Raw genomic sequence first — 27431 nt, forward strand, 5'->3', positions numbered from 1 at the left:
AATTACTATGTCCAACAGGGAACAGGGAATCGGACAGCTTTGCAGGTCTGTACATTTGGAACTTTGTCAACATAATATATTTTAACTCAGGCAATGCATGGTATACTTTGTGATTATTGTCTCTTGTTACCAGCTTCCTCTGCTTCAGTGTATCGGCTTCTTCAGTTACTTAGTATGCACACCTATGCACCACACTTGTATAAGCCCCACTGAACAAATGCAAGCAGGAGTAAACTAACATCCAACCACATTATCTGGATGTGTTAGTCCAACTTTGAAAACTTTTACTAACATAGTAAATATGTATTTTTCGTCTTTTCAGTATTGAATATTGTTCATCTTCTCGGGTATTGATATTGAGTTTGAAATTTCAGTATTGTGACAACCCTACATATGAATGCATTTTTAAAACAAATCAACTTGTTTGTACATCTGGAGGAAACATGAGGCACAAGGTTTCTATTAAGCCCAAATTAGATCTGCAGGAGAGGAGGACACCGATTAATTTCACACCAAAAGCATAAGACTGACTATAAATAAAGTTGAGCTTCAGGGGTCAGACGCAGTTTGCTTCTTCCCCCTTCTTCCCCCTTTTTCCATAGTTTTTTTTTCCAAGCAGCATAAAGTGAACATCAAGAAACAGGATGTGGGGGAGTTCAAATCCCGTCGGATAGAATACAACCAACATCCCATCCTGATGGACCGTATTCTTCCAGCACAACTCAGGGGTCAAATTACCCATTGCTGTCACAATCCATTTGAGCAGTGGGAGAGCAGTGATACTACATCAAGCACAGCATTGTTTCATCCTGCTCTCACTGCAAAAAGAAAAAATGGGGTCATTACCTCTGGAGATTGTAGGTGGTAGAGCACTCAAGTTGACATTTCTGACTTCAGGTCAGCACTAAAAAAACGAGCTACACACTCTCTGCAGCCTGACTGATGTGGTGGAGTCATGGGAGAAACCAGATAAAAGCTGAAAACTCTTTTGGTTCAAGCGTGGGTTTTATTCTACAGAAACCAAAATGGGTTGAGAAAATTCCAGTTTAACAAAGCACAATCTGCTTTTCATTTGGAAAAAAATATGTGGTTCATTCAGTAAATAGCTTTTCATTTAAAAAGACTTGAAGTATGCCGTTTACTTAATCAGCAGCCTGGAGCATTTTTCTGTGTTTTTTCTCTCTTTGGGATTCCTCTCTCTGTTTTATCTCCCCAGTTATTAAAAATGTGACACAGGATCGACCTAATAAGGAGACAGATAGAAGTAAAAATTTGCATGTGGATTTGAGGCTAATTAAAAGCGAAGCATGTTGCATTAATCAACATTTAAAAGAAAAACCTAATTTCTCCTGATCCTCCTGTGACAAGAATTAGAACAACACGGATTTAAGCATTATCTCACATTTCCCTTCAGATAGAAAGAAAATAAACCCTTGAGTTTAAGAAAATACTAATGTAAGCTGAAGCCAGAAAGCAAGAACAAACAACGATGAGAGGTAGTGAGAAAGAAAGTATAAGAAGTGTTAGTTAGTTATCAGGGAGGACGGCTTAGAATGAGAACGACTTATTTTAAGTTTAAAGCTTCCAGGAACTGAAAAAAACAACAACTCAACAATGGTTGTTTCAGCCAATGTCTGTTTGTGTAACTATAAGCTGACACAGTCCTATAGCAACAAGAGTGCCAAAGCATGGATGGCAGTGTCGTTTCTCGGATCTGAAGGAAGAATGTGTTGTCTTCAGACAGTGAGCAGTTAACTCTGCTCTCGCCGCCTGGTGATGTTGGAGCGCTGTATTTTAAATGTACATCAGCAGGGTACAATGCTGCCCCTGAGCCTTCTGCCGTGCACCTAATCCAATCACATTATCGTGTAGGAAGATAGAGCAGATTAGAGTGGCTGGTTAGCAGTGTAGTGCAAATAAAACACTTGTACCAAACTTATATAAGATGCTGATTTACCTTCACCATATTTACAACCATGTGAATATGGTGAACTTTTAAATTAATTAATTAATGATTATTTTTTATGGTGTGTTTTTTTTTATGATTTTATTGCCTTCTTGTGATTTTATGTAGCTGTAAAGCACTTTGAATTACCTTGTGTACGAATTGTGCTCTACAAACAAAATTGCCTTGCCTTGATATAGGTGAATAAAGAAAGGGAGTCAAAAATACTATACCTAAAGGATCATCATATAACTTACAGGATAAAGTTGGAGTCGGGTGTTTTCAGTCAAATACACAATCAGGTGTGTGAGTATTTAACCCTTTTTATTTCCCAAACAAGGATCTATCACAGTCTTAAAGATCTATTAAAGCATCCTTTAATAACGAGGATAAATCCTCTCCACACTTCCAAATCCAGTCCCATTTGAACCCTCCCTGGGAGTGCTCAACCATCATAGATCACTCGAAAAGAAAAATGTGCAATTGTCTGAGTCATCTCAAAGGAACCCTGAGTAACTTTTGAATAATTCAAACTTCTCTTTGATCAGCTAATGTTAATTTTCATGAGTCCACCATTAGGAGGCCACTGAAAAAACAACCTGCAGTGCTGGTTGTATTTGAAGAGAAGGGAGAAAGCCCTTCTCTCTACAAAGATTTTTTATTGCCTATCTAGTTTCCTAAGTTTACATGAACAAGTCAGAATGCAGTTGGAAAAATGCTTTGTGGACGGATGAGAGGAAAAATGGAGCTTTTTGGTTTTAATGAGATGTGTTAGGGTCTAGTTGAAGTCAAACAGTTCCCCTTTAATGCATGCCATTTGAAAGAGTAAAAGAAAAGCAAAGAAAGCAGGGGAGGAGGCACGCCGAGACGACTTGGATGAAAGATGTAAGAAGTCAGACGTGAAAGAAAGATATTAAAAACAGGGTGGCAGCAGGGGAGCAAGACACGGGGAGCTGAAGAGGGCCACCTGATGCTAAAGGTAAGCACAGCTGAACATCACTGAAGATGAAGGCAATTCAAATCTTTTCAGTTCAACAGAGACGCCTGAATTCATGCAGCGATCCTTGCTGTTGGCATAGCAGGAAATTACACTACAGCTTTAAACAAGACTTTAGGAGACCTACAGACACTAACCTGTGTGTTGCCAACAGGATACGAAGAGCAGCTGGTTTTTAACTTTTTACATCCCTTTTACCTCGGAGACGGGGACTCCGCACAAACATACTGTTGCGTCATATGTCTCCTTTTAGACCCTCTCAGCTTCAAACATGCTGTAAAATTACTTCCATTTAGTGGAAGTGATATCTCATGTGGCGTAAGATGACAGTTATCCACTTGGTGCTCCTCTTTCCTCTCTGTTTTCATTAAAACATGATAATAGGCCCGTCTCTATTCTCGCTGCTCTACTTCCCATCAAACTCTGATTGTGGCTGCTGTGTTGACAATTTGATTGGTTGCCTGAGCAGGGGGCAGTGAAAATGATCATTTTGTATTCACACACCAAATCGCAGCCTTGTAATTAGCAGTAAGTGTCCTTCCCATGTGCATGTACTGTAGCATTTCTTTTATGCTGCACTGATTTAATTAGACAGCTTAAAGGCCTACAGAAAGCTGACACTACACCCAATACATAATGATAATACATACACAGAGGAACAATAATGATCATTGGACTCTACACCAAAACATTTCATAAACGCATGAAATTTGCGATTTTGAATTTGCCGCTAGGAAACCTTCCTGGAATTCCAGACTGGGGGCGGGGCTTCCGTGTGACGTCACAAGTGCCATGGTTTTTCCTGGCTGCCTCAGTGTTGCCAATTTAGCTAGATTTAGCGACTTTTGGCCATCTCTGGCGACAAAAAAAAATAATCTAGCGACATTCGGGCTCAATCTGGCTGAATCTAGCGACAATTCAACTTGTTTTGTGAGTGACAAATCAGTTGCCCCGCGACACCATACAAGCCGAGACAGAAGCACTGCAGAACGGTGGCAACCCGGCATACCGTCATTTCCTGTCAAAACGGCAGTTTCAAGCTAGCTACAACGAGGGTAGGTTCAGTTCCTGTTTTCAAAACAACAGCACGTAATGGCTTTCCCTATGATAAAAGGCAAAGGGTATTTTATTTTGTCAAAATAACCGGAAGTGCGTTGCTCACTGCGGCTAGCTTTAGCAGCGCCGAATTCGTCGGAACAAAATGGTAAACAGCCGGTATTTTGTCAGGTTTTCAACACGTTGGGGATCTAAACGACTACTTTCTCACCTGAAAAGTTTCAAATGTTGCGGGGACAGAGGAAGCAGAGAGACCTGCGGTCGGACTTGTGTCTGTGCCTCCCTGTCCGCTTGCCTCCTCTGTGGTGAAATCAGCCGGAGCTATCCCGCCGTGTTCAGCTCCCTGCGGTGCGGACACTCAGGGGGAATCCACCTGGCGGAGAGCGGACAAACCGCGGGATGGTTGCCCTGAAATCAGCCGGCAGAGCGATCATCAAGAGCCCCGACGTGGACATGATCGCTCTGCCGGCTGATTTCCACTCTCCACCTGGCGTAGAGTGTGTTCGCTCTCCGCCTGGTGGATTCCTGTCCGAACGCAGGTCTCTCTGCTTCCTCTGTCCCCGGTGGTGTGAGCTGCTGGTGCTGAGGACAACACACGCACTTCGTACATCTACTCGCAATAAAAACTGCACTGAACCCAACGTTTTATATTTCCAAGCGACGTCCCGCGGCACACATCGAAATTTGCCGTGAAGAAGCTGTCCAGGTCTGGCAAACTGCTGGCTTCGCTACTAGAACTACTGGTGATTGTTCCAGCAGCTGGCACTCGTGACGTCACGCACCTGTCGTTCCAGTTTGCCAAATTCGAGTCAAATGTGGTGATAGTTTATTGGGCCTAATCAGGACTATCCAGGGGCCTAAAATTATTTTAAAATCATAAAAAAATTCCATGGTATATAAGGAATCGATCTGCTATTTCAGTTTTGTGCAAAAAATCACCTTTCTGTAGGCCTTTAAACATCAGTATTACAGATTACAATACAGTACAGTACAGATTTAAATGGCAAGCAAAGTATCACAGTGATAGGCCTCTCTTATTTCTGCAGGCTACACTCATCTAAGTTACATGCTTTATCATCACAGATATGAGAAGGTATTTGTAAGAATATACAATTCACAGCTGTGCCTAGCCTGGGAATTCCCATGCTGCTTTGCGCTCGATTTCATTCTCACTGCAAAGTCAGCCTGGAAACCACCGCCCCTATTTTTGCTAGAGTTTGGGAACCAATCACAGAACGGGGGGGGGGCAGCAGCAAGACGATGACGACGTCTATGCGCTACACCGAAGCTTGTAGAGCGTTAATCCAACATGACAGCGGACACAACGTTACCGTTCAATGCAGCCTTAGAAAGTGTTTCGGAGTAGATTCACCCTAGGGTCATTTGAACCGTGACATCCAGCCAAGTAGCCCACCCGAAGTTTTTCCGATATTGGCTGAACATCAGCTGAGTTACCGAGTTATCCCGAATAGCTTAGTACAAGCGCTAACGGACCCTGGCAGTATCTCCAAAATTACCACACTAAAATCACATGTCATGACACCAAACTTCTACAGTTGTACAAATATGGTCTGTACTCACAAAACGATGCATTTGGAAGTTTGTACATAGTCCAGGAGTTTATTATTATCATCAACACAAGCCTGATAGCTTTTCTGCTGCTAAAGCTTCGTTGACGTCACTTCTGGGAGCTGGGAGCTTCAAAGTAAGATGAGGGTTGAGCTACTACTGTAGACAACAAAGCAAGGCTGCTCAATTTCTCCATTATTAAAATAAATTCACAACTCTACAACATAAAAATTCATGTAGAATATAGCATATAGGCCTACTTTGTTGTCAATTTAAGTAGCTTAGAGCGCAAGTTTACTTTTATTTTCCATTTTTTTCTTCTTCCTCGTCGAATTTCTGTCGTCATCTGGTATAAGTGATACAATTGGCTATGAATCGCGCGCAAAGCAGCATGGGAAGAACCTGACGTCATTTGATAGACATTCGTAGCGCCCAATAAACGGCTCTAGGCATTCGTAAACCACGCCTCATATACGAGAAAATGCACACCTAGTTCCCAGACCACCATCTCATCGAGATTGTGGACGCGTCAGCCAGGCTAAGCTGTGCCTGCAATTATTTATTTATCTATCTATTTTTATACTTTTACATGTATATCATAAAAGTTGGTTGTTTTGTTATCTAAAGAAAAGAAAGCAGTTTGTGTCTTGATAGCAGGTTTAGTGATCTCATCACACTGGAAAATATGCTTTTTGTTTTCTTGAAATGAAATAAGTTCCCATAATTACCTAAAGATCTCTGGGAAAATTACCTTGAAAATGAGTGTCGGCTTCATATGATGATACTTGACTTTATCTATCAAGATTGTTGCCATATCTGTTGGGGAGGATTGATATAACTGAACTGTGAGTCAAGTCATAATAATGAATATCTAGTTTTGTTTGTTGGCGGTATCATATAACAAAGGAGACAATTTCATCTATTAGAAGGTAAACAGACACTGAGTAATTCCCATTCCATTCAAATAATTGCAGAGATAACAACATAAATTAACCTGTTGTCACAACAAAACAAGCTTTGTTATCTCAACATAGGAATAATTAACTTGTGATCTTGAGATGACAGAATCAAAGAATAATTTCTAGCACTGCAGTTTTCAGCCATCATGGAGAGTGTGACACAAATCTGAGTGTCCACAAGTAACTTAAACAAACAGCTCTGAGCTTTGAGATGAATGCTAATATTTTAGCATTTAGAAGGTATAATATTTACCATATTCAACATATTAGTTTATTGTTTAATAGGGCTGTCCCGAACACTATTCTTCATTCTGGTTGTATTTACACATAAAATAATTTATTTTTACGTTGTTTTTTCTTTTCTTTTTTTTGCCTATGTCTAAGTTATCATAACAACAACATTCCAAAAATGCAAACAACTCACACATTGGTGCTGCTGCTTGCTGCTCTCTCCACAGCATAGAAACTGAGAAATGTCTGCTTGATGTTCGCCCAAAGATCTTATTGATTTGTTGCTTGGAACTTTATGAAAAATAAAACATGTAAAGCGGTCTAAAAAGTTCAAACTTTAATTTACTGACAAAATCACTCACTGATGTGAATCAAAGCATGATGTTCACTGCTGTGAGTGACCTGATTGAAAGAAGCACAAGCTGAGATAGCACATATTGACACCTTTTAAGAATACTGAATTCAAATTCAAAAACTGAAAAACATACCCAGCAAACATCTGAATAGTAGATCATTCAGGCCCAGTCCAAAGCTTCTGAAAATGTTAAGTTTTGCTTATTAGCATTTAATTACAGAATAAATCTCTGAGGCTGATGGTAAAGGAATAAACCACAGTTTAGCAGAATTCAGATTTCAACCTGATGATGGTACAAACATGAGTGAGGATGGATATGATTTCCACAAAGTGTCTGTAAGTTTTCTGTGAAGAGTAAAGTGAAAGAATCAGCAATGTAATCCCCAGCATTAATGTATCTCTGTCCAAAATTTTGTAGTCACTGGGGAAGTGAGCAGATTAGTGTTTATCCACTCAAAACCATGAGTTTACCAAATGTAACTAACTTTAACAATCCTCACAATATCAGTGAAGAAATTTCAGTTTGGACCAAAGCTTTGGACTAACAAATTGCGTTTTTTTCTGGGTCTTTAAAGATTACACATTGTTTAATGAGCTGAGACTTTTTCAATCTGCTTGCATTTCAAAATTCCTTCGATAATGTCCCAACTGGGCTTGTTATCAAGCCCTTTTTTTCTACATTTAAAAAAACTAAACTAAACTTAACAAAGTGCACACACAAACCAGACTTATAACAATGCACATAACACAAGAGGGAATGCCCAGGGGGAGATATCTGATGGAGGCGATCAAAATCTTAAAGAAAGATAAAGAGATGAGTTTAAACTCAAGGGGATTCAGTGAAAAAAAAGTATCAAGTGAAAGATACATTTGAAATGAACCCTCATCTTAAAGTTTGACACAAATTGTTTAAAGTAGCCTTGCCAAACTCATGGTATTCACGTAAGAGGTAAAGTCCCCTTCCAAAACAAAGTTTTTTACCTTGTAAACATGTCCCTGACATGTACTATATATGTTACATGACATATCAAGAGTGAAACTGCCATTAACGCTGTTGTTGAAAATTTACGGTATGCATTGAATCTGCTGAGCACAACCTAAAGTCTCAGAAAGGCGAGTTAGACAGCCTGTATCTACCTTGCAGATGATTGGAGGAACCGGTCCTGATTACTTGCTGGGTGGGGCTGCAAAGCTAATTTACATGCACTGTGGGGGTCATATGGCAGTAAGCTACAGGAGAAGTCAGCACAAGCTAGTTGGAGAAGTTCCTAAAAGTATGGCAGAGCATAGCTCTCAGCCACTTAAGCTGGCTGACCAGTCAACTCTGCATGGCTAATATTGATTAAAGCAACAGAAAGTGAGTATTTTATCATTCTGATTTTTGCATTCGCATGTAACCTTGTTGATAATTTAGCTTCCTCTTCCTAAGAATCACTCTCCTGTTCACACATGTATGGCTGAATTACTCCAGAATTAGGCCAGGCAGACAAGGGCGAGCAGTCTCATCTGTTGGTGGACCGGGATGTGGTTGAGGCCATATTTGCATATTCATACAGTCCACATTTACTGAATGAGCAAAAGGGTATGGAGACATACCCAAGGCAAAGGTTTTGTTTTTTTCACAGTGAGAAACTGAAAATACTAAACTTAAACACCAAAAATGCCTATATTTTATGTTTTTTTTATTTATTTGACCTTTATTTATACCTGAATGAGTCTCATTCTCAGGAGAGACCTGTTTCAAACGTAAAATGTAACAAATCATAACACGAAATTGGATATCATGACATTGTCTTTAGGTAACCAATTTTTACGGGCATCATGTTCAACGTTTTCTTCCTTTTTTATTTCTGCTATTCCAAATGTGTGTATATAAACAGTGTGTGTGTGCGTGTGTTTGTTTTGCAGTATAGGGAAGGATTTGTCCTTCACTATAGCAGAGCAGATTACTTTTGCCGTGCCTTGTATCCTCAGTCTGAACCTCAGCAAACACAGCTTATCCAGTCACAGCAGACCCTCAGTATTACTACCAGTATGTAACCGCCACCTCTTCATATTGTACGCACTCACACACAAACACACGCACATCAGCAGGTGAACAATACAAAACCTCTTTCAGTCAAAAGCAAAAAAGCGAGTTTTTATCATTTGCATAATATCCAGCTCATACAATGCTTCAAATCTCTTCTTTCTGTGTCTGCCTCACCCTCCACCTCATCCTCTGCCCTAATGCCAAACACACACACAATCCTTCATAGTCTTTCCAGATGGGAAATTTGCAAAAGTGGTGTTATCCATAACGGGGATCGAGGCTCTGGGATCATTCACACAGGTTTCAGGAAAAAAAATAAACAAAGGCCATCACCCGGTAATCCGAGAGGTGGAAAAGACAGTAAAAGAAAAAACAAAGGAAAGGTGGTGAGGTAAAGAATGAGGCAAGATTGACAGAGGGGTGAATAGTAACAAAGGGAATAAGACTGAAGAGAAAAGAGGTGATGAGCAAGTGGAGAAGGATAGTGACAAGAGGACAGATAGGGGTCAAAGTTGGTAAGAAGTGAGGAAGGACAAGTCGCTGGTCACGTGTTTGGGCATTTTGAATTGATGACTTGTAGCAGCGTGTATGTGTTTGTGAGAATGTGAGGATTCTAAAGAGAGAGAAAGTCACAAAGAGAACTCCTCAGTGGTGGAGAGGGCAAATCGTACAAGACACTTGCCGGTGGAAGATCATTTCTTTCTACCCTGTGTTCAGAGCAGCTGGGGCTCTGCTTGGTGCAGGTGAGATTAGGTGACATCTGCAACACACAGGCATTCAACATTTGCACATAAATGAGTAATTATCTGAAGGTATGATACTCTAAAGTTGTTTCAGAAAGCTGTGCAATTCAATGCTAGTAAATGCACATATTTCTGAAAATCAACAAACCATTTATATTTATAAGCTGCCATTTCTATAGAATTTCATTTACTTTTTCTTTTATTCATATACCATTATCATTATTAATCTACCCATTTATTTATTTGCATCTTAGCCCACACATTCAAGTCCTTTCCCTTCAGAATAAAATTGTGCATTTGTGATGTAACTGCAACCGTGAAGAGGTTTTATACCTGGTTAAGTCACTGTCACCTTTGAATGAAAAAAAAAGAAGAAACACACATTTTCTTTAGGCAGTTTTACCTCAATTTTACCTCAATAATTCATCAACAATAAAGGTTATAAAGTAATTAACAAGAATACATAACTGCAGTGACAGACATCTTTAAGGGTGAGGGTAAGTTAATGTATATTTCTCTGCAACATTTGGAGAAGCAGCAACACAGAAAAATGTCATTACATATTTCACTTAGTAACATGGAACCAGACTGTGCCTTGGGGAATTTCAGTGTACAGATGGCTGTGTTCTTTCACTGCTCCCTTTTAACTACCACTACTCAAAAACAGTAAAAACTTGGACATGAAAGCATTTGTCTTTTAATGACCTTCCCCAGTCTTGTTTGAACAATTGATTGTATTCTATTTTATTTTTCAGAGTGCATTTCAGCTGCATTTCCAGTCCATGGCTACTGATGGGATGTTGGGACACGTTTTGAAGAGCCGAAGTATCTATAAAGCTTTTAAATATGCTTTACTTAATTATGAACAAGCCATAAACATACCTTAATCAAAGTTATGTTAGAGCACAAAACAAGTCTGTATGATGTATCTTTCATGCTTTGTCTCTTAAATTGTATACTGTTTCGCAACTACAACTTAATGCATTTTGGAGATGAACTCATCTTCCTGTCTTTTGCATGTGACTGTACAATTACCTTCACAAACACAATATTATCCCCGAGTTATTGAAATTGAGCTTCCCAAGATGCCTTTTAAGCAGACTGGGGCAGTCTGAGCCTCAGCAGTGAGTTATGGTTCAATATTAACCGACATGGCTGTGGTTCTGTGCAGCAGTTGTGTATCAAATGTTAGCCACATACTGTGTTCTCAGGGGGCAGTCGAGCCAAAATCTGTGAGTCACAAATCTTTTAAGTTTATTTGCCCCCCCCCCAAATGCTTCTTTGTCAGTAACAGCAACAATTCATTTGAAGTCCGCATTAGTTAAGTTGCCAGGCAACAATGCAGGGCTATGTGTTTGTGAGCTGTTTCTGTAACCTTGTGTTTTCCTTATTTACATATCACATCGCATATATGCTATTTTGACAGCAATTACAAAGACTATCTGTTAGCTTAACGGCTGCTGACGTTTCTGTCGATGTTGTGGCTACGACTAAAGGTATGTGGAATAATAACGGAGGTGGAAGTAATACTGCATAGTTTTAATTTGCGTGTCCTTTCACACATATGACAGTGAGTCACACTCAGGTGCCCCTGGTGATAATATCTCTAAGCTCAAGATGAGCGAGGAGCCCATCTTCCTTTCCTCTGCTTCACTGAGCACGGAGAGCATCCCTCTGAGGACTCCCGTCTAAAGCATAGAGAGTCCGCTAACCCGTAACAGCTGTCGGCATCTCAAACAGAGACATTAATTGTTCTTGTTTCTTACTGAATTTTCAGTAATTGGCTAACTTCTTACTTCCTGCGAGACCGGTTGGCCTTTTGATCAGGTGGTTGTTTTGGCTTTCAGATGATTTTTAATTTGAAGAGATAATAATGCAGCCTGTGTGAGGTGACAGAGATGTTATAAGGTCCTTGTAGTACTAAAGGGAATTATCACAGGATAAAAAACGCGTGTATAAAGAGTAATGCAAACAGACGTGTGCTTCTTCTTGATGTATCAGCGTTTGATGATTACATATCAAGGGTCTAAAATATCAAGTCATTAGAAATCAAAACTCATTAATAGAGAAAACTAAAATGAAGCCCCAGTAGGCTGATTCTACTGTTGATTGTTATTCCGAGGTATTTCACAGCAACAGGGAGGCAAATGACTGCCAGGAGCTGTTCAGCTTAAGCCTCAAACCAGCACATTAACATTGGCCTCCGTCACGTTCAGACATTAAAGATTTCAATCTAAGCCTCACTTAAACCTTTTTCACATGTTCTTGAAGGAATCTGTCAGAATACCGTGTTTGTCTTGCATAAATTGTGTAAAATAATTGGAAAAAATGACAAGTCCTAGTTGGACTTTCAAATCCCCTAAACACCTCCACCTGAGCAAAGTGCTCCACTGTTGCGCTGTAATATAGTAGCCTGTCAGAGAAGCTGTCGGTGAACACTTGGGGCTTTGAGCAGACTTTGTAACAGTTGTGTCTGTCTGCCCTCACTGTACACCTACGACAACTATTACATTTTACAGTGAGGACAATCAGGTAGGTCCTATACATATGCATCTCTCTGCATCTCTCTGGCAGCGCCTTTTTTTTTTTCTTTGTATGTTTCTGATTGAGGATGAGAGATTCAGAGCAAGTTAGTGAGTAAAAAAATTGGCAACAGGAAACCTATAATGAGGAGATCTGCTCCAACACTGTCTGTCAACGTGAAAAGGTTGTCAAGCAGAGGAAACCTTCATTTTTATCCATCTGTAGTGCTCTATCAAGATTTTTAGTTTTACATTTTAAAGCACAAAAACATTCAAAGCTGTCTAAACATAACAGCAGTGCAATTAAACAATTAACCGATTATTATATCCCGTATTCTGCAATAATTTTGCCAATTAAGAATCCTCTGGGCAAATTCTTCTGCAAAAATCCAATTCTTTGATTTAAGTTTCTCTAAAGGAAACTTAAAGTCTTATTAAAGCATTGTTTGTTTTTCACAATTAAAAACTGTGATTTGAATCAGTTTCCTCTTTCATTCCTCTGACAAATTTTGCTGTCCTCAAGCTGTGAGGCACCTGGTATAGCTGCATTCTTGCTGGAAGCTCCGCGCAGAGACCTGTTTTTCATGAGCTGATTGTCTGTAAATGAATAAATTTAAAAAAAAACTTTAGCAGCCTTAAAGATGAATAATCTTACACCTTCTAGTTCACAACTTTATTCAATGACTGGACTTAACCCAAAAAGTTCTTTGCTGACAGGAGCCACAACATTTAGTCAATCGATTTGCAGTAGCACAACTATTTGTTTCAGCAAACACATACATTAGATTAAGTTGAGTGGTGCCTATAAAAGTAGTTGCGGGGGTTTTACTTTGGATGAAATACTTGGTATTAATTGGAATATGTTTAGCCACCTGTGGGGCTCTTTGCAGATGGAAAACCTATTCCATCTCCATGGAAACGTGAACCTTTGTCTCTGTTGCAATTTGTATTTTATAAAGGATAGATGTTTGTTGCAGCCCGGCGGATGTGGCCAAATCATAACAAACATTAATTGCGGCATCTGTGAGTTAGCAGAGAGATTCATCATAGCAGCAGGCCAATGCCAGCATCCATTGTCTTTCTACAGCTTGTGCTTTGTCTGATCTCCAATTATCAGGTAAATCTCAAACAAAAGATACTTATACTAAGGTGGTTGAAACAGATTGTGAAATTCTCTGGAATTCACGTAATGATTTGACTTGGTTAATACATTGGTAAAGTGTACTTGTTCCTCATAAAGCTACATGTTGCATAATAAAGCACATCAGACCTGTGGCAAAATGGTAATGACTATCGTGCCGAGTTTCACTGATAAATGACACAACCGCCTGAGCAACGAACACTTCATTTGCCAAGAAAACGATGTACAATATTAGGCTGATGCAGCTGTGTGTTTGACATGGCATCTTACAGTCAAGACATTATGTCAGCGTGGATTAAAATGTCACAGACTCTGGCTTCCACAGACCTTGGTACAAAGTCGTGCCCATTGGGCAGCAAAGGCTTTTTGCATTTGTTAAAATGCTAAACGAGGACAGTTAAGAGTGAGAACCCCTGACAGAGGACACACCCGGACGTGAAAGAGACGGACAAAAGGGAGACGAAGAAAGAGTGGAACCGGAACAAGTTAGGGGCAGCCAGGAAGAGATGACAAAGCTCACTGAAGACAAATATGCTAAGTCGGCCGTGGGGATTTAATAATGGAGAATAATTAACCAAACATTTGATATTAAGTGGCATATTACAACTGCTGAATTGAAGCCCTATTTCCAATTACTGCTGTTCATTCTTCTATCACTGTCAAAAAGGTAACCACAAAGCCCCTCTACAATTATTTCTCTTGTAGATTTGTATCATTCTTTTCTCTTGCTGTTGCACTAAAGAGGGACCAATTCATCATTGTGACACTTGCTCAGTGGTGACCTAGCGTGGCAAGTCACCTCTGGAAAAATCCTCTTCTTAGAGCCTTCATCACAGAGGGAGAATGAAATGCACCAACCACCGATTTTAAGGCTCATTATTAAGAGATTAATTCTCTGGCTATATCTGTGATTTTCTTTTTCTTCACTTTTGCACTCAAAATTCTTGCATTAAACCAGGCCTCATTGATGTCATAGGCAATAATATTATCTCTCATTCTCACAGTTTAATAAAAACACAATTCCTATGTTATGTTTCAGGACCAACACTTTATCAAATGCCAACATCTAATTTCAGATTACTGTACAGTCCACAGTTATGTTTTGCATTGGATTTACATAGACTCTTTGCATATTTGGCTCCTCTCTGCAGTTTGAATATAAGGTCAAAGGGTGACGTCCGTTTTGCAAGGGGAATATGAAAAAGGACAGAGGATTCAGTTTGCGTAAGCAAAAGAGAGGCCGCTGATTGTCAGGGTAAGGTCTGTGAAGCATTGAAAGCTTCATCACATATCCTTTACTAAAATGAACACGTCAAGACAGTTAAGGTTTATGACCCTTATTACCTTTAAAAAAGTGTCTAACATTTGGAAAAGACTAATTAAATTTAAGCTTGGCTGCCAATACTCTACATTAAGACTTAGCAGACTTTGGGGCGGGGGTGCACTGTTCTACTGTGCAGTGACACCTGACCAAATATCACATCCATGGAAGAGTCTTGTGAAAACTTTTCCCCGTGACTTCACCAAGAAATTTGACATCAGACAAGTTTGCAAATGAACATCAAGGGCAGTCGTGGCTGGTTGGAGATATGCATAAAAAATACATGGCTATTTTTTTCTTTGTTTTCTTTTCGGATTTTTGAGCACTAGTGACATTTATTCAACAATGGGTAGACAGGAAATGGGGCAGAGAGAGAGGGGTGGGGGGGGGGGGGTGGGGGGGGGGGGGAGCGGCGGCATGCAGCAAAGGGCCACAGGCCGTGGCTCCAACTCAAACCGGCTGTGTCGAGGAACTACATCCTGTGTGCATGGGACGCCGGCTCAACCAGTTAAGCAATATGGCACCCCTAGATGGTTGAGTTTAGATTCGATTAAAAAATGGTTACAAGTTCTGTTCTCATTGCCTGAGTGCTTCCTTAAACAAAACAACAGGCAATGGAAAAATGTTCCTATTACACGTTTGGTTATGAGACTGTGCTGTGCTGCCAGCGGCATTTGGAACATTTCACTGGTATAGGATAAAATAAACTCAAACAAATACCAATAAATTCCAAAAACAACTATCATGTTGTTTGTGAAAAAGCTGAGTTTAAAACAGGATAATGTTCCAAGACAAACCTCAAAACCCACAATGTACCTCAAGAGACACAAGCTGAGTTCCCCATGCGGTCCCCTAATGTAAATATAATTGTAAATCCATGGATAGACATCAAAGATCAGTGCATGAAAGAGAATCCAAGAATCTCTAAGAACAAGAGGCCATTTGCAGGATCAGTGAGTAAAAATCATCATTAAAGAGCTGAGGGACTCTTTCATTAGTATGAAACATTTTCACTAATTGTGACAGTGCAGGCATTACTAAGTATATGATCATTTCTAACTTTTGCATTATGCCGTTGCTTGCAATTTGATTGCTGTGAAGCTTTAAAACATTCGATTAAAAAGTCTTACTCTATAGCAAAAAGTTGGACCATGGGTGCCCAGACTTTTTCATGCCACTCCATGTCTTTGAAAGTCAAACCTTACCTCCATATAATGATCAATTATATTACCCAGGCATTGACTGAGGCCATTTTCATTGAGGTCAAATCAATTGTGAGGGACAATGGCTCACTCGACATTTTACTGCAGTCACACTAACTGCTAAAATGGCCTTTCACAAATCCTATCAGTGCCAGAATGAATGTTTTGTTGTTCCTCACATCAATTTTTGAAAGATAAATTGACAAATAAACCACATGCTGAAGCAATAGTGCTGAAAAGAAATTAAGCATAAAGTAAACAGTGGGCACACAGCATTAAACAATATAAAATCAATGTGACGTGAGTGAATCATATGGCATCACAAAGTGCTTGAGTCTTAGTTCAATGCCCTGCAGAAATCCATCAATAATGTCCTTTCATTTCTTCTCCATCACTGCAATGAAGGGGTTTTTAAAGACCGAAACTTCCGCTTGGATCCAACAAAACCATTTTAAAAGAACCCTTATACACTTCTCTTCAGCGTCACTCTGTTTTTTTATGTTTGTGATTTTCATTTGAATGAATCTGAGTCCCCTCAAATATGTGTATTTTACCTCCATTAATGTGTGCTTTTACCTTCCATAACATAGACCAGTGAGCCCACATCGCCCTCCTTAATGATACAGCTGTCCTTTCCATACTCCACAGGGTACATGCAGTCCACGATCTCTTGAATCTGCGACAGCTCCAGGTTCTTCATGAAGTCATTGTCCAAGATGGCCTCCTTGATCAGATCCTTGGACCTGGAGGCAAAGTGAAGCGAAATGAGATCAACCTTGCACAAAGCACAACCTCCCCAAACACAGATCATCACGTCTTTAAATTTTAAAAAGATGTAATGAGCTCAAGTAAAAACAAAAACCTTGCCTGAGATCAAAATATTCTGAGTGATGCTTACCTCTTCAGTATGTTTATGATTATGTATGAAGCAATTACAGTCTAACCCAAACAACACAGAAGCTTTGGAAAAATGTATCCTCATTTCAAAGATGTCAAGGTGAAACCTTTTTATTCGCTCTAAGTGATGGAACTAGTTGATAAAAAGCGAAGTCCGGACCCAAAGGAAGCAGATTCTTACATTCAAGGGGCATTTCTGAAAGCCATTTTGGCCTTCAGACTGCAAAGTCATTTGGGCATTCCATGGGTAGGTATATTCTGCAATCACTATGCAAAGAAGGAGGAAAATTGACTTAAAAGCAAACATGCAGTTTTGTGAGAGTGCCCTGTCGGGCAGGCTAAAAGGAGAAGCAGGGTAACTGTCTGGCAGAGGACTTTATGACAGAATTATCTTTGAAATCGAGGAGTACAGATGCAGGGGAGAGATTTATTCATAAAGGGTGTCCATGTGTTGACAGCTGGTGAACGCAGGCCAGGTGTGGCGAAGTTTGAAACCTCAAAGCAAGCCTCAGTCTGAAGTGAGACGAGAGAGACCATGGGTGAGTCACGATCATTCACTCATTGAAGTACATCATAACCACAGTCTGAACTGCTCGGCTGTTTGGCTGGTTTTGAAAAAACATGTCAGCTAAATGGTTTATTAAAATGTTTAGAGGTTTGTCTAAAGGTTTATAATATGTGTCATCCAGAGGGGAGGTTTTTGCACCCCAAATAACACAGAGAACACCTACTAACCCCTGCTCTATGGATTCAAAGAATATGGTGAACCACCTCCTGCCCTTTTTTCAGTGCATTGTCGACGCTGATCACCTGGGGAGCTTAAAGCTGAAAGGGCAAACAACCTTGAAGACATTTATGAAGCAGTGCTCTGCCAGTGCAAGCCAGCAGCCGTCTTCCAAAAACCTCACAACTGCACAAACAGACCGTCAAGCTCCAATATCAGCAGCACACGGGTTTATTTAGATTCACACACATTTAAAACAAACTGCTCTGCACATTCAGGTGTTTATAACACAGTGTTTTAAAGTTAGTGTCTTACTTCTCCTCACGTTGAACTTTTAAGGTCACAAGAATCTGCATCTCTAATAAATCGTGAGACACGTCATTTTTTCAGCATCAGCTGAAATATTACTCTTGGCTTGCTCTCAGATGCCAGATATCAATAGCAGGTTCCTTACAATTTTTTAAAAAGGTATTACAACGCCTAATAATACAACACAAAATATTCAAACAGCCATGTACTCACATGACCAAATCAATAAAAAGGCACATTCTATAAAGATCTTACTACAGAAGCATTGCATTGCATCAACAACTCAAGAAACATAAAATATTCAAATATTTAACAGTCCCAGTCATTTCAGGTCTATAATTGGCAGGAATGATAAGTCATAGGATTTTCAGCCAAATGCAATTCATTTATAATTTGCTTTTCTTCATTTAGTGACAACAACTCAAGTGAGTCACACAAAGGGAGCAGTTTATTTGAAACCCTGAATTCCCCAGTTTAGTACATTCTTTAGAGAGAGCTAAAAGAAATCATATGACTGAAGACAACAACTATGCATAGTTTTGTTTAAAGGATGCAGGATTAGAGGGAAGCAGTTAGAAAAGTAGAAGAAAGAATCGTCTTCAGATTAAATTTATGACCTGATGAAATCATCTTAGTGATGGCTGAGAATCAATTTTCACCCAAACAACTCATACATGCCTTCCCCTTGCAGTTTTTCTAAAGCGCCATGTCATGTCTGATCTATACAGACAGTTTAGAGACATAAAAAAGACTAAAGAGACTGAAGTGAAAAGCCTGCAAGTATTTAGAAATTTCAATGGACTTAAACCAGGGACATCGCTGTTGCTACTGCAACAGAGCTAGCTACTGTACCTCCGTTAACCTTTTACCTGCAAAATAATTCTCTTTACATATTTTCATTTTGTCCTTGGGAGTCCAGACACACTCCTGGTAGAAATTAAAAAAGAGATAATTAAGGTCCTGTGCTTTTTTAATATTCTCAGCCCACAATGTTGAAACTTCCTTTACATAGAAGGAGAGGATATTTTGGATTTAATCTTGACAGCTATGATTAGGATTTGGGGAGACAATCTTATTAAAAAAGGGCTTTTTTCATGAGGACACTTATTGTGATGGTAATGCTTTGAGATAAGCTTCATTTTATATATTGCTGTATCAAACATGACTTATATTAACTAAACTTACAAGAACAAGTTGAAATCTGATTTTTTTTCCTGCTTTGTTTGTTTTTTCCAAAACCTGACCTGGTCTGAAATGTGTCTCATTAACCCTGTTTTTTTACCCCCTGAGTCTTCAAGCCTTTCAATCATGTTTATAGCCAAGGTTTGCGCAACGTCTTTTAACCAGACCTTTATAAAAACATTTGCCTCCCACTACTTTGTGAGAATGACATATTTGCTTTCATCCACATGGTGAAGTTTGGGCCGAGCAAGTTCAGCCTTCCTTAAAAGGAGAAAATATGCTCTTTTAGAGGGAAAAAAGATGAGGGGTGGCAGAAAAGTGGGAGAGGCTAACAGAAATGAGACAGGCAGAGAAAGAGGGATGGATAGCATATGTGTAAAAATCTAAAAGCCTCCACAGAATGAAATGAAATTATAAATAATCGGCCAAGTGCAACAGACAATATCGCTGCACCTCAGCAACGAAAACATGACAAAAATGTAATGTAGCGTTTTATTTTGGCTGTAAGGGCACTTGTGTGATTTAGAAAAGAGAAATAAAGCAAATATATTTTCTTTCAGTTGAGTCATTACAAAATAACTGTTAGAAAAGTCTCACAAACACTGACTAAAGAATCCAAAAAATCGGCCGTCATCTGTAGAAAACAAAATAAAAACTTTGTGAGATACTCAAGAAATAATATGCAAAACAACTGACAAACAATGATAGTGCTGAAGTTATAATAGCACAGTGCGCATACTTGCTCAAGTCATTTGCATTCCATGGTCCGTTTGCTTTTCCATCATATTACTCGTATATATGCTTATTACAACATAGAAAATAAACAACTTGTCATCCTCTGGCAAGAGAAAAGAGCGAAAAGGTGTGGCAGATGTTCAGCAGAAAATTGAAACTGTCATCGGAAGGCTTGAAGCTTAAAAAAGCTTTGAAGAAGAAGACGGTAATTTTCAGTACCTTTGAGTTTCCCTAATGTCGTCAGAACTTTTGTCACACAACAGCTTTTTAAAGCTCATAAAAAATTGCCATCACAACTGTTAGAGTCTAAATGTAGTACATTGTGTTGATAACAGTTTCTGAAAAAATATCTTAACTGAAGTGCAGCCAATGTAGGCTAATGTAATAAAAGGCTTAGAAAGAGGTGTTTCATCATAATAAAATGGTCACTCGAGTGTGCTTTCCTTATCTGCCATTCCAAGCTTGCATCCAGAATTGCACATTCATTTGCAAAAGTGAAACAAAACAACGGAATTCAGAAGAAAATAGTTAGTTTTGTGGTGGGTTTTTTTACCATTGAACCGACAGGTGTGACTAAGTTTAATAGTTTTCTGCTCAACCAAATAACTTTGTTAATTTTTTTCAGCTATATGAAGAAATCAATAGTTTTATTCTTCTGTTTGTAAGTTTCAACAGAGTAACAACACTCATATCTGACACGTGCTCTCACATCTGAAAGTTTTTTTTTAAACTCATTATTGTTATTATTCTGCTTAAAACATCTGGATGGGTAGAAAATGTTCATTTAATGTAAGCTGTAAAAGTAGATTCATACAGTTTAAATCATATTCTAATCGTCCCTGATGTTCTGCCACATTTGGTTTAGAAAAAAATATTTATTAATGGCAATGTGGCTTAATTTCCTGTGTGCTTTAGGACACAATAGTAAATGTTCTTCCAAATCAGGGAGTTTATCATTCAAGTTTAACACACACAGCTGGGTTACTCAAAGCAGAGTTTTTGTTATTAAAGACATTGTTATTATTCCGTTTGAAATTCCAAACCTCCTGTTGCAGACACAGCTGGGCAGAGGAGCTATGATTGAGAGTTTGCAAAGAAAAGAGACAGGGTCTTGATCAACTATAAGTTAACATGCTCAGAGAGGCCGTTGGACTGTCTGTCATGGAGTCACAACTTGTACAAAACGGGCACTGGTACATTAGGCAGAACTGCTGCCACTGCCTCCCTAAACCTGTTATTCTCCATCACAGAATGGCATTTAATTTTTCTCTCATATTGGCCTGCGGGCTTAGCTTTTGATTTCCCTGCTAGTAATCCTATCAGTAACTGTCAGTGTAGTTTCCTGGTTTGCCTCGTGTAGTTGTAAACATAATGTCACATTTCACTGATAGTATTTTCTACTCTATGTCTACATTTGCGTTTCTGTGGTGCTGCGAAGAGAGCAGCCCCTCATCCATAAGTGCGCTACAGGTGAAGTACCTGCTGCGCCACACGCAACATTACGCATAGGAATCAAACAGGTGGCACAATGGTGAACTTGTACATGGCTAACGCAAAATAGATCAAATAAAAGTAGAGTTCAGACACCTACTGTGTGCTTTTGGGGTAGAAAGGCAGGGTGACATGACTAAGATCCTGGATGTCGAAGGCAGTGGGTTCGGCTGAAATAGCCTGCCTCTTCGTCCGCTGCTGCTCATGCAGCTCGTTCTGCTTGTGAACCTGCTGGGTAGCCGGTTTGATGACGGAGCGGTATTTGTCCAATTCGGTCTGTAATCTCTGTATAAGCTCATCTTTCTGGTCGAGCTCCAGTTCAAGTTCGTCGATAAGCGCGTCCCTCTGACGCAGCTCCTCGATCTTCTCCTGGAGCGCGTACTGGAGGTCGCGCAAGGTGCCCATTTCAATCGGCGGTGACTTCCCAATAAGTTTATCGAGAGCTATGCAGTCGAGTCTTTATCCTCTCTCCTCTACCACGCCACACGCAAACTTTATCCGGCATGAACAGCTTCAGAGGATGGAACCCCTGGTACTGCTAAGGGGGATTCCTCGCCGATGTCTGTCACAGGCGATAGCTGATGGATTTATGGTAGAATATGTGGTTGGTGGTTGCCGTGATCGCCAAGGTGAGCCCATAAAGCATATCGGGAGCAAACTTTACTGTCTCTGTCCTCCACTGTGTCGCTATCTCTCACTCCCTCCCTCGGCGGTGTGACAGTGGAGGACCGTCCTCCCCGTGTGCGTCAGGCTGAGACCCAGAGAGCGCGCATGGCGAGAAGGGCGCCTGCAGGAATCGGTGGCACGGTGCAGTCTGCCACTCCAGAGATAGCCGAACTCGTATCACATAAATTATGAAATCAACGAGGAAGCCACAGTTCGGTCATCATACCTCCGTAACTCGCTGAGTTACAAATAGATGAGAACCGGGGCTCTGAAGGAAGTTGAAGGTGAAAACTTAATGAACCTCAGCGCAAACAATTGAACAGATGTTTTCAGTTAGTGGAGGCGCTTCTGTTTATATTGTGTTGGACTGTTTGTTTAGTCTGCATGGGAAACAACGTGAAAAATATCTGAAACCACTTGTGTTTTAATTCAATTGACGCTTTAGAAAACATAAATCAATTCAATACGGGATCTGATGCTTCAACTTTGTCTTGCAAATATCAAATTTGTGACAAGTAGAACAATAAACGGTAGAAGCAACAGATATGAAAATGCCAAAGCTACGGCGGCTCAAGACTCCCCACAGCAGCTTTACATTCCTCATCTAATCTCATGTTGTTTGCACTGAGAGCACCACTGGTGTTTGTCCACATGATCCCAATGAGTCATTTTATGCTCGCAGAGAGCATCATTTGGCCCCATGCGCGCTGGACAAATTCAGGGGAAGATAAACTGCCAAGGACAATCAGATGGGACGGGGAGTTACTGAGGGTAAAACAGCAATTACTGTTGGGTGTCACGGACTGACAGGCAGCACAGCCGGGGTAACGAGATTTCCGGAACTGTAGGATAAGCCTGGCTGTTTTGTGGTGTTATAAGGCATCTTTTTCCTGACATAGGGCATGTAAACAACTCTGAACGGAGACAAATGGTGGAACAGTGGAACACAGCTGCCCTCTTGTGGTGAGTTAAACTATTGACTCAAGGAAACAACAAGTAGGTGGTATTCCTCTACTATAGCCCCCCCAAAAAAAGATTTCATGAAACAATCGTCCTCTGCCATGAACCATATTAGTTGATTCGATCATCAGAACAAAATTATTAAGAAAAGGGAGGCAGTGATTTATGTCATTAACAAGAAGATGTATAACTTGTAATATTAGTTTAAGCAAAAACATGTATGTCAGATGAATCAGATCAGATGAATTTGTTGGAGGACGGAAATGTGAGAATCTGAACAAGTAAATAAATAAATAGATAAACATCAAAGTAAAAACACACGCCAAGATTGTTCCCAGAGGCAGAGAGAGTAAATCAAAGCGTTATGTGCAACTTTAAACTAGGCCAAAGCAACTTTGATGAACATCTGTTCAATCCAATGTTGAAATCAGTGAAATTAAGGCCCCACATTGTTTCCCAAATGTGCTCCACATAAAACCAGTCATTTTCTTCATGAAGCCCATAGCTTTTCGCCTGTGAGTTTCTTAAAACCAAATTATATTCAATCTCTGTCAAGGAAAGATGCGAAAAGCGAGGAAGCAGAAAATTTGACTTCCTATCAGGTGCCCTCAGACCTGTCCAGTGTTGCTTCCTTCCCTGAATCCGCCCAACATCAGAAGGCCCTCCCATCGTCCTTCAAAGTTCCTCTGCGCTTTAAATTTCACCTCTCTAGCCATCCAGCTCAGCCCTTTTCCTATGCAGATCAATAGAAAGTGGATCCACTGCTCCATGCAGCTGTAATCCGAGGAGCGGGGCGGGCCGCCGCCTGGTGCCTTGTCTTGGCTGTAATGGAGGGGGTCATGCCGCCTCCGACCCTGAGGCGGTGGACGACCTCCTTCAAACACAGGGGGCACCGGGAACAATCATCTAACCGGTGATTTGCATAAATGCGAACATGTTTACTTCCGTTTCTGAATCTGTGCTTACAAGCAATTAACCAATTTGCTCACTGAAAACCCATTCAAGCATTTCCTGACTCATCAGCTGAGCAGACATTAATTTGATCTTTTTTTTTTTTTCAGGATGAATCATGGATGTAAGCTATGGAAAGGTTTTCGGTAGGTGATCATAGGTACATATAAGGGATTATGTTGAATCCAGCTTGGTAAAGTTAGTCGTTTGCTATATTGATTTGTTGTTTTTTTATGATGGCTTTTTCTCAATGAGCTCAGACCATTCATGGCATCCGCATGAGGAAAGGATGTCATGAATGGTCTATGGTATAATGGTCTGTATAGAGTCGGGACTCTTTCTGGCTGTCTGATCCCTTATTCACAGAGCATGTCATGTACTAATGAGAATAATGAGGACTTTTTCTGCATGTATGCAGTTTTTTTTTATCTGAACTGTCTAGCCACATTAATAAAATTAACCTCATTGTCTGTTGCACTGTGTCAACAGAACATTGCTTCTTGTGTGTGAGAGAGAGAGATTTCAAAACTTTCACCTCAGTAAACACAGATAAAATTAAACAGAACAGAATGAAGATTAGCAGAAACGGGGTTGGTAGATGTGATGAGTTCAGCTTCAGGCCTTATCTGAAACCCTCAAAATAAGCTACTGTGAACTTAAAATGAGCACCTAAAAGTGATGAAGGAAGCATATGGTCAAACAAAGCGTTTTCTAATGGAGTATTAAATATCCTCAGACATGCACTTTGGGTCCACAGCGTCCAGCTACTAAAAGCCAATAATGCATAGCACTTCCTAGAGTCTGTGTCCTGTGGGACTGCCGTGATGGATCTGATCAATTAGGAGCTCTTTCTGGGGCTCAACTTGAAGCTGCGTCATCGGCCCCAAGAATGAAAATGCTCGTTCATTCATGGCAAAGCTCTTAATCTCCCATTTAAGAGAAAAATATGTGAAAAGGTACCATAAAAACAGAATATTGGGGGAAAAAAAAGATAGAAATAGGAAAAGGAGGCACTGAGGAGAAACACTAACTTGTGTGTATTTGTGTGTGTGATTTTATCAATACCTGCCCATCATTTTATTTTTTTTTTACATTGAAACAGACTGTTAATAGCCGAGTATTGATCCAAACCTTTCACGGAAAATGTTTTGATTCTGCCAAGGGAAAGAAACACAACTAAATGAAAGATGGGACACACCACATGCTCATGGGCGTAGGAGGGCAATAAAGTATCACCACCAGCTGAAACTCTCTTACCAGTCAGATTTGGGATATTTCCGAAATGTCTGCCTTGACAGGTCCTGATACGTCTGAGGCTCTGCGGAGATGCCCTGTGCTCTGCGGGTCCTAGGTCCAATAAGTTCTGCGCTGGGCAGAACAGACTGACATTTGTGCAATTTCCTCTTCAGCTCTTGAATTTCGTCCTCCCGGTCCGCAAGTCGCCTCTCCAAGTCCCGTATCCTCTCCTCCTTCAGCAGCAGGATCTTGGCAAAGTCGTCCTCCAGGTCACTCATGTTGAAATCTTCGTTCAACTTTGCCACGATTCTCTGCGATATTGGGTAAAACAAAAACACGAACTCCCAGCACTAAAAAACGGTCACAAATCCCCCCCACCAGACACGCGCAGGGTGATGATGCTCCGCGAGTCCCCTTCACTGTCCACTTGTTTATTTCAGAAGAAAGGAGCAAAGCGGGGCGTTTAGAGCCAGGGAGCGGGCGATTGATGGAGCAGCGCCACGCTACGATCCACCAAGTCTCCGGGGAGCTGCTGATGATCCTTCATTGAGAAACCAATTACAGTAGCTCTTCCTCTCAGAGGGCGCACACTTGCCTTCAAACTTGGCACTGAGGAGCCGCGATGTCTCCTGTAGTTCACCGCTTCTCAAGCTGCAAACACACCACAGAGGAAGCCCGGTACCGCCGCCGCTGCTGCTGCTGCTGCTCCTGCTGCTGCTGTCCAATATTTGTTTATGTGCACATTCTCTTTGGGCGACAAAAGCGCTCACATCACCTCCCTGACCTAACCTATTGCAAAAATCAATTGTTCCGCACTCGTACTCGCGTCATGGGACAGAGGACTGGGCTTTAGCCTATTTGCAATGCTCACTTATGGAGTAGGCTATGCACCCTTCAGTGGGATGGAAGTAATCCACATGGCACAAAAAGTAGGCTTCTTATTTAGTAGTCATACTTCTAATAGTATTTAATGTGTAGCCTATCCAAGTTCATTTGAAATTATTTCGCATTTCCTCATCTGATATTAGGACTTGTGTAAAAGTTCGGTTAAAGTAAATTCAGGCTCACGAATAAGTAGAACCGTGTGGGATAAATGGATAAATCTAACCTGCACTCTGGAACAAATATGAAATGAGCTACCAAGTAGGCTACAACTCCAATTCCAAAAAAACGTGTGACACTTTGTTGAATCCAGATAAAAACAGAATGCAGTGATGTGCAAATGTCATAAACCAATGTTTTACTCACACATTTGATCATTTCTTTAAAAAAAAAAGTTTAATTAAGGGCAGAAAAACACCTGCAAAAAAAAGTTGGGACCAGGGAAACAAAAGGCTGGGACTAAAAAGAAGCAGTGGAAACACAGGTTGCAACTTATTAGCATAACTGGCCAAAGATCAGTAACATGATTGGCTATAAAACAGCACTTTTAGAGAGATAAAGTTTCTTAGAAGAATAAATAGGCAGAGGGTAAGCAATCTACAAAAAAAAAAATGAGACTGCAAATTGTAGAGCAAATTCTAAACATTGTTCTCACGACGTGAAATTTCAAGACTTTGAAAATCCCATCATCTACCGTAATTTATATCATCAAAAGAGGTTCAGAGAGCTCGGAGACATCTTTGTGTGCAAGGGACACAGCTGGAAATCAATACTGGATGGCTGCTATGTTTGGGCGCTCTGCCAGCACTTCATTAAAAACAGGGCGTGATTCTATTATAGAATTCACTGCATGAGCTCAGGAAAACTTCGAGAAATCATTGTCTGTGTGCACATTAATCATGCCATCAACAAATGGAGGTTAAACCTCTGTCATGAGGCGATGTGTGAGCATGTTCCAGTAACGCCCCCCTCTTCTCCGCTCATTTCACATGAACAGAGGCAAAGTGACTAATAAGAGTTTGGATTTCTTTTTTTTTTGACAATGGGTGCCACGTCCTCCACACTAAAGAGGAGAGGCACCATCCAGTTTTTTATCAGCACTCAGTTCGAAAAAAGCCTGCATCTCTGATGGTACAGGGGAGCCTGTAGAACTGACAACCTGCACATCTGGAATGGTGTTATCAGTGTTGAGAGCTACAGGTTTTGGAGCAAGATATGCTCCCATCCCAGAGATGTCTCTGTCAGGGAAGGCCTTGCCTATTTCAGCAAGACAGTGCTAAACTCCATACTGCATCTCTTAGAACAGTCCCAGTTCCTGGACCTTT

The 27431-nt window shown here is 40.4% G+C and overlaps 1 protein-coding gene across 2 annotated transcripts in view; it reads right to left on the reverse strand.

Moving 5' to 3' along the window:
* LOC142394796 (cGMP-dependent protein kinase 1) overlaps positions 1-25594 on the reverse strand; it is a 90499-nt gene extending 64905 nt beyond the window's left edge. The window contains exons 1-2 of one of the 2 annotated variants that reach the window (XM_075478394.1): positions 25246-25594; positions 16650-16816 (exon numbers count right to left, since the gene is read on the reverse strand). In XM_075478394.1, coding sequence (XP_075334509.1) covers positions 16650-16816; positions 25246-25502 — 424 coding nt within the window. In that variant the 5' untranslated portion in view covers positions 25503-25594. Of the gene's footprint in view, positions 1-16649; positions 16817-21511; positions 22126-25245 lie in introns of those variants that run through there. The other variant, XM_075478393.1, reaches the window with a different exon arrangement.
* Positions 25595-27431: the final 1837 nt, after the last annotated feature.

The sequence above is a fragment of the Odontesthes bonariensis genome, chromosome 2 (assembly GCF_027942865.1).
Source record: "Odontesthes bonariensis isolate fOdoBon6 chromosome 2, fOdoBon6.hap1, whole genome shotgun sequence".
NCBI lineage: Eukaryota > Metazoa > Chordata > Actinopteri > Atheriniformes > Atherinopsidae > Odontesthes > Odontesthes bonariensis.